Source organism: Oncorhynchus mykiss, chromosome 11, assembly GCF_057628025.1.
Source record: "Oncorhynchus mykiss isolate SJ-2025 chromosome 11, ASM5762802v1, whole genome shotgun sequence".
Classification (NCBI taxonomy): domain Eukaryota; kingdom Metazoa; phylum Chordata; class Actinopteri; order Salmoniformes; family Salmonidae; genus Oncorhynchus; species Oncorhynchus mykiss.
In genome coordinates this window covers 5,696,462-5,705,000 of record NC_143032.1, presented here as the reverse complement: position 1 = coordinate 5,705,000, position 8,539 = coordinate 5,696,462, and the positions used below count along the sequence as shown (strand labels likewise).

Here is an 8,539-nt window from a genome sequence, read left to right as displayed (position 1 = left end):
GTGTTAGAATGGCCAAGTCAAAGTCCAGACCTGAATCCAATCGAGAATCTGTGGAAATAACTGAAAACTGCTGTTCACAAATGCTCTCCATCCAACCTCACTGAGCTCAAGCTGTTTTGCAAGGAGGAATGGGAAAAAAATTCAGTCTCTCGATGTGCAAAACTGATAGAGACATACCCCAAGCGACTTACAGCTGTAATCGCAGCAAAAGGTGGCGCTACAAAGTATTAACTTAAGGGGGCTGAATAATTTTGCACGCCCAATTTTTCAGTTTTTGATTTGTTAAAAAAGTTTGAAATATCCAATAAATGTCGTTCCACTTCATGATTGTGTCCCACTTGTTGTTGATTCTTCACAAAAAAATACAGTTTTATATCTTTATGTTTGAAGCCTGAAATGTGGCAAAAGGTCGCAAAGTTCAAGGGGGCCGAATACTTTCGCAAGGCACTGTATATTCTATGCGTAGCTAGCTAGCTAGTTAGGTAAACAGGAACAGGGTTGGAGAGCCAGCTGAAACAATGTGTTTTGTTTAACAGTATATATGGTATTATTGCCACTAGCTAGCCAGCCGTTCACGGGCAGCCTCACTGGGCCACAGGCAGCGTACGGGCAGCCTCACTGGGCCCACAGGCAGCGTACTGGGCCACAGGCAGCGTACTGGCCCACAGGCAGCGTACGGACAGCCTCACTGGGCCACAGGCAGCGTACGGGCAGCCTCACTGGGCCCACAGGCAGCGTACTGGGCCAAAGGCAGCGTACTGGGCCACAGGCAGCGTACGGGCAGCCTCACTAGGCCCACAGGCAGCGTACGGGCAGCCTCACTGGGCCCACAGGCAGCGTACGGACAGTCTCACTGGGCCACAGGCAGCGCCTCTCTCTTCTCTCTCTCAGCTCTCTCTTCTCTCTCTCTCAGCTCTCTCTTCTCTCTCTCTCAACTCTCTCTTCTCTCTCTCTCAGCTCTCTCTTCTCTCTCTCCCAGCTCTCTTCTCTCTCTCTCTCAGCTCTCTCTTCTCTCTCTCTCAGCTCTCTCTTCTCTCTCTCTCAGCTCTCTCTTCTCTCTCTCTCAGCTCTCTCTTTCAGCTCTCTCTTCTATCTCTCTCAGCTCTCTCTTCTCTCTCTCTCAGTTCTCTCTTCTCTCTCTTTCAGCTCTCTCTTCTCTCTCTCTCAGCTCTCTCTCTCAGCTCTCTCTCAGCTCTCTCTTCTCTCTCTCAGCTCTCTCTCTCAGCTCTCTCTCTCTCTCAGCTCTCTCTCTCTCTCTCAGCTCTCTCTCTCAGCTCTCTCTCTCAGCTCTCTCTCTCAGCTCTCTCTCTCAGCTCTCTCTCTCTCTCAGCTCTCTCTCTCAGCTCTCTCTCTCAGCTCTCTCTCTCTCTCTCTCTCTCTCTCTCTCTCTCTCTGCTCTCTCTCTCTCTCTCAGCTCTCTCTCTCAGCTCTCTCTCTCTCTCAGCTCTCTAACCGACCAGGTTCAATGCTTTAGGTTATAACTAGCAAAGCAAATGGCTCTGAGATATGAATCGTATTGCTACACAGATCAGACACGTACCGTTAGCTAGCTGACCTAACAACAGCAGTCAAGCCCCCAAGCTAACTGGCTAACGTTGGCTAGCTTGCTATCTACACCCATAACGTTGGCTAGCTTGCTAGCAACTTCCAAACACAAATGAGAGAACACTTCACTCTGACCATTTTACTCACCCTAGCAGAGCTGGTTAGGCTGTTTTCATGTTATCCAGAGCGTTGGTGACTGTAACTGTGCTGCTGGCAATAATTTAATTCTGCTTTTTTTTGCCAACGTTTACTGACACCGGCCATATTCAACGGGTGTTGATGGTTGGTAAATGTGTCAGTTATTCTGGCACACAGACAAGAGTGCTCTGAAATCGGAGGAGATACCCAGAGCGAATTTACCAGTTACGTCTATCAACAGTTGTCGCATTGACATCATGAACATTCTATTTAAAATATATATATATAACCTTTATTTAACTAAGCTAGTCAGTTAAAGAACAAATTCTTGTTGACAATGATAGCCTACCAAAAGGCAAAAGGCCTCCTGGAGGGATGGAGACGGGGCTCGGATTAAAAATAAAGATATATTTAATAAAAATAAAGACAAAACACACATCACGACAAGAGAGACAACACTACATAGAGACAACACTACACTACATAGAGACAACACTACACTACATAAAGAGAGACAACACTACACTACATAAAGAGAGACAACACTACACTACATAAAGAGAGACAACACTACATAAAGAGAGACATCACAACACTACATAAAGAGAGACAGCACTACATAAAGAGAGACAAAACAACACTACATAAAGAGAGACAACACTACATAAAGAGAGACAACACTACATAAAGAGAGACAACACTACATAAAGAGAGACAACACTACATAAAGAGAGACTACACTACATAAAGAGAGACAACACTACATAAAGAGAGACAACACTACATAAAGAGAGACAACACTACATAAAGAGAGACAACACTACATAAAGAGAGACAACACTACATAAAGAGAGACAACACTACATAAAGAGAGACAACACTACATAAAGAGAGACAACACTACATAAAGAGAGACTACACTACATAAAGAGAGACAACACTACATAAAGAGAGACAACACTACATGAAGAGAGACAACACTACATAAAGAGAGACAACACTACATAAAGAGAGACAACACTACATAAAGAGAGACATAAGACGACAACAACTTTTAACAGAATGTGACTGGCAGAACGAGTGTTGAATGTGGAGGATGAGGGCTGCAGTAGATAGGGGGGAGTGAGGCCTAAGAGGGGTATATAAATAAGCATCAACCAGTGGGTCTTGTCACGTGTATACAAAAATGGCCAGTTTACAGAGGAGTATAGAGCGCAGTATAGAGTGGGGGAGGTGTCCTATAAGGAGCATTGGTGGCAATCTGATGGCCGAACGGTAAAGAACATTTAGCTGCTCGAGAGCACCCTCACCTGCCGATCTATAAATTACATCTCAGTAATCTAGCATGGGTAGGATGGTCATCTGAATCAGGGTTAGTTTGGCAGCTGCGGTGAAAGAGGAGCGATTACGATAGAGGAAACCAAGTCTAGATTTAACTTTAGCCTGCAGCTTTGATATGTGCTGAGAGAAGGACAGTGTACCGTCTAGCCAAACTCCCAAGTACTTGTATGAGGTGACTACCTCAAGCTCTGTATCCTCAGAGGTAGTAATCACACCGGTTGAGAGAAAGGCATTCTTCTTGTGTTGTCCGGCCCAGGAGTGCGAAGGTGAACGGCAAGGCACTGGAACGACGAACCGCCCTTGCTGTCTCTGCATGACCGGTTCCCCTCTCTCCACTGGGATTCTCTGCCTCTGACCCTATTACGGGGGCTGAGTCACTGGTTTACTGGTGCTCTTCCATGCCATCCCTAGGAAGGGTGCATCACTTGAGTGGGTTGATCACAGACGTGATCTTCCTGTCCGGTTTTGCATCCCCTCGGGCTCATGCCTTGGTGGAGGAGATCTTCATGGACTATACTTACCCTTGTCTCAGGGTTGTATGTTGGTGGTTGATATCCCTCTAGTGGTGTGTGGGCTGTGCTTTGAAAAAGTGGGTGGGGTTGTATCCTGCCTGGTTGGTCCTGTCCGGGGGTATCATTGGACGGGGCCACAGTGTCTCCCGACCCCTCCTGTCTCAGCCTTCAGTATTTATGCTGCAGTGGTCTATGTCAGTCTGTTATATCTGGAGTATTTCTCCTGTCTTATCGTGTGTCCTGTGTGAATTTAAGTATGCTCCCCTAATTCTCTCTCCCTCCCTCTCTCTGCAGCTCTGGATGCCACTTACTGCATTGCAGAACCTACATTTCCTCTCATTTCCATCAAATCATTAGTGCCTGTGAGTTTTAGTATCCTAGAGTTCTAGAGATTCATAGAGTTCTAGAGTCCTGGAGTCTTAGACTTCTAGAGTGTCCAAGAGTTCTAGAGTGCCCTAGGGTTCTAGAGGGTCCTAGAGTTCTAGAGTGTCCTAGGGTTCTAGAGTGTCCTTGTCTTATACTGTAAGTCAGATCATGAATGGAGTCCAAACATATTAAGGCACTTACATTCCATATAAAATGAAAGATAAAACATTATATAACATTATTACACCACTACATATCTACAGTTCAAAATGTATAATACCACCATACAACAATATTACAATGTATGTGTGTGTAGAGTGTATGTTTTAGCGTTTGTGTCTGTATGCGTGTGTCTGTACCTGTGTGTGTCTGTCTCTTCACAGTCCCCGCTGTTCCGTAAGGTGTGTTTTCTGATTCTACTGCTCGCGTCAGTTACCTGATGTGGAATAGAGCTCTATGTAGTCCAATCGTCTGTTCTGGACAGAGCCTAACCTGTACAATACAAAACATTTTATCCACACAATGAGAATTAAAGATGGAATCCGCATTATTGGAAACGCGACTGTCCGCCCCGCACCGCCTTTGTTTTTGTTTTTGTTGATGAAACAGAGATGAGGAAAGTTCAACCACTGCTGTTCTGTTGTGTTAAAACTGTGTTGGTTGTTTACTACTTTGTTGTTGTATTGTCCCCAAAACAGACTATGGACGTTTGACCATGAAGGATTCCAGACGGAAAGCTAATACTTAACTTCCTGTTGTTCTCGCCGTTGCAGGACTATTTCACAGACCTGATCACCAACGACAGTATCAACTTCTTCCGTATGTCCAAGAAGGTGTACCCTCACCGGCCAGTGATGATGGTCATCACCCACGCTGCCCCCCACGGGCCGGAGGACTCAGCCCCACAATACGCAGAGATGTTCCCTAATGCCTCCCAACACATGTGAGTTGCGCACACGCACGTTCACGCACACACGCACGCTCACACACACACGCACGCTCACACACACACACACACACACAACATACTGTATTTGTTTCAGCGAGGAGGAGAGGAGAGGAGAGGAGAGGAGAGGAGAGGAGAGGAGAGGAGAGGAGAGGAGAGGAGAGGAGAGGAGAGGAGAGGAGAGGAGAGGAGAGGAGAGGGCTGATTTCCAGGTGTTATTGCTAATCTACAAAGCATTACATGGACTTGCTCCAACCTATCCCTCCGATTTGGTCCTTGTCCCTAGAATTTCTAAGCAATCAGGTTGATTCTTAATTCCTATGGTTCTGTTCCAGCAGCGTTCTGGTCTCTCAGGACAGGGCTAAATTAGGCCTCTCCATTGGTTGGAGTTGGGGGGTGTTACTAGACCCCTAAGTGCCTTAGGGATAGTCCCCTTTTCTCAATTTCCGCCTAAATGACATACCCAAATCTAACTGCCTGTAGCTCAGGCTCTGAAGCAAGGATATGCATATTCTTGGTACCAATTGAAAGGACACACTTTGATGTTTGTGGAAATGTGAATTGAATGTAGGAGAATATAACACAATAGATTTGGTAGAAGAAAATACAAAGAAAAAACCAACCAGTCTTTTTCTACCGCCATCTTTGAAAGGTCCCAGTTATAGCATCACTCTGGTTGTAATTCCAATGGTGTCCACAAGATGACAGCAGTGTATATGCAACGTTTCAGATGGAATAACTTGAAGTATGAGTGAACTACAAGACTTTTAGTGTGAAGTCACCCAGGTACATTTGGGCAAATCGTGATTATACATTATATTTTTCTGCAAGAATATCCTCAAATCTGTATACTTGGACTTTGATTCAGCTTTTCCAGTATTAGTAGCCATATTATAAGTTCAACATTTGCAAAACAACCAGTTTTCATAACTTCATAACTCTGAATATCCTTATAATTATTGTCCAAAATGAAAAGGCATGCTATCGTACAAGCATAGAAGCTACATTCTACGACATATACATGGTTTACTCCCGGATACTCCCGAAAAGCCCAGCTCATTGGCTATCTAGCTAGAGTTGTTTGACCCCGATTGGTGCTTATTTGACCGAGATACAGTCGTTCAAGTTATGTCCGCCCGCATCATTGGCGTGCCATGAAGGCGTCGCTCTCTGACCAAATACGGTGTCCTATAGGATATACTACACCCCTAATGATATAGTGAAGTCCAATTTGGACTCCAGACAAAAAGGACAAAATTCCACTGGTCTAATGTCCATTGCTCGTGTTTCTTGGCCCAAGCAAGTCTCTTCTTCTTATTGGTGTCCTTTAGTAGTGGTTTCTTTGCAGGAAATTGACCATGAACATTTCTGAGGCTGGAAAGTCTAATGAACTTATCCTCTGCAGCAGAGTTAACTCCGGGTCTTTCATTCCTGTAGCGGTCCTCATGAGAGCCAGTTAACTCTAATGAACTTATCCACTGCAGCAGAGGTAACTCTGGGTCTTCCTTTCCTGTGGCGGTCCTCATGAGAGACAGGTAACTAATGAACTTATCCTCTGCAGCAGAGGTAACTCTGGGTCTTTCATTCCTGTGGCGGTCCTCATGAGAGACAGGTAACTAATGAACTTATCCTCTGCAGCAGAGGTAACTCTGGGTCTTCCTTTCCTGTGGCAGTCCTCATGAGAGCCAGTTTCATCATAGTCCTTGATGGTTTTTGCGACTGCACTTGAAGAAACTTTAAAAGTTCTTGAAATGTTCCTTACTGATTGACCTTCATGTCTTAAAGAAATGATGGACTGTCGTTTCTCTTTGCTTATTTGAGCTGTTCTTGCCATAATATAGACTTGGTCTTTTAACAAATAGCCCTATCTTCTGTATACCACCTCTACCTTGTCATAACACAACTGATTGGCTAAAACACATTAAGAAGGAAAGAAACTGCACAAATGAACTTTTAACCAGGCACACCTATTAATTTAAATGCATTCCAGGTGACTAACTCATGAGAGAATGCCAAGAGTGTGCAAAGTTGTCATCAAGGCAAAGGGTGGCTATTTGAAGAATCTCAAAAATAAAATTGACTTTGATTTTCTTAACACTTTTTTGGTTACTTTTTTGGTTACTACATGATTCCATATGTATTATTTCAGAGTTTGGAAGTCTTCACAAATTTTCTCAATGTAGAAAATAGTAAAAATAAAGAAAAACCCTTGAATGTGTTGGTGTTGTAAAACGTTTGACCGGTAGTGTTTCTACCAATATATTGTGGCATCATACCAGCCTTTTCCAAAGTCTGATGTGTGGTGACTCCTCCTCTCCTCTACTCCTCCCTTCCCCAACCCTTCCCTCCTCTCTCCTCCCCTCCCTCTCCTCTCTTCTCCTCCCCTCCCCGACACTCTCCTCTCTTCTCCTCCCTGACACTCCCCTCTCCTCCTCTCCTCTACTCCTCCCTTCCCCAACCCTTCCCTCCTCTCTCCTCCCCTCCCTCTCCTCTCTTCTCCTCCCCTCCCCTCCCCTCCCTCTCCTCTCTTCTCCTCCCCTCCCCGACACTCTCTTCTCTTCCCCCTAGTTCACACCACAATACCAAGCTGTAGTTCACACCACATTACCAAGCTGTAGTTCACACCACATTACCAAGCTGTAGTTCACACCACATTACCAAGCTGTAGTTCACACCACATTACCAAGCTGTAGTTCACACCACAATACCAAGCTGTAGTTCACACCACATTACCAAGCTGTAGTTCACATTACATTACCAAGCTGTAGTTCACACCACAATACCAAGCTGTAGTTCACACCACATTACCAAGCTGTAGTTCACACCACAATACCAAACTGTAGTTCACACCACAATACCAAGCTGTAGTTCACATTACCAAGCTGTAGTTCACACCACATTACCAAGCTGTAGTTCACACCACAATACCAAGCTGTAGTTCACACCACATTACCAAGCTGTAGTTCACACCACAATACCAAGCTGTAGTTCACACCACATTACCAAGCTGTAGTTCACACCACAATACCAAGCTGTAGTTCACACCACAATACCAAGCTGTAGTTCACACCACAATACCAAGCTGTAGTTCACACCACATTACCAAGCTGTAGTTCACACCACAATACCAAGCTGTAGTTCACACCACAATACCAAGCTGTAGTTCACACCACAATACCAAGCTGTAGTTCACACCACAATACCAAGCTGTAGTTCACACCACATTACCAAGCTGTAGTTCACACCACAATACCAAGCTGTAGTTCACACCACAATACCAAGCTGTAGTTCACACCACAATACCAAGCTGTAGTTCACATTACATTACCAAACTGTAGTTCACACCACAATACCAATCTGTAGTTCACACCACAATACCAAGCTGTAGTTCACACCACAATACCAAGCTGTAGTTCACACCACAATACCAAGCTGTAGTTCACATTACATTACCAAACTGTAGTTCACACCACAATACCAAGCTGTAGTTCACATTACCAAGCTGTAGTTCACACCACAATACCAAGCTGTAGTTCACACCACAATACCAAGCTGTAGTTCACACCACAATACCAAGCTGTAGTTCACACCACAATACCAAGCTGTAGTTCACATTACCAAGCTGTAGTTCACGCCACAATACCAAACTGTAGTTCACACCACAATACCAAGCTGCAGTTCACACCACAAT

General features: G+C 44.7%; 1 protein-coding gene across 1 annotated transcript in view; it reads left to right on the top strand.

The window, feature by feature from the left end:
• Positions 1-8,539, top strand: part of LOC110536534 (extracellular sulfatase Sulf-1) — an 82,864-nt gene that overhangs the window by 30,389 nt on the left and 43,936 nt on the right. The window contains exon 5 of the mRNA XM_036934702.2: positions 4,676-4,845. Within this exon, the coding sequence (XP_036790597.2) occupies positions 4,676-4,845 (170 nt within the window). The remainder of the gene's footprint in view (positions 1-4,675; positions 4,846-8,539) is intronic.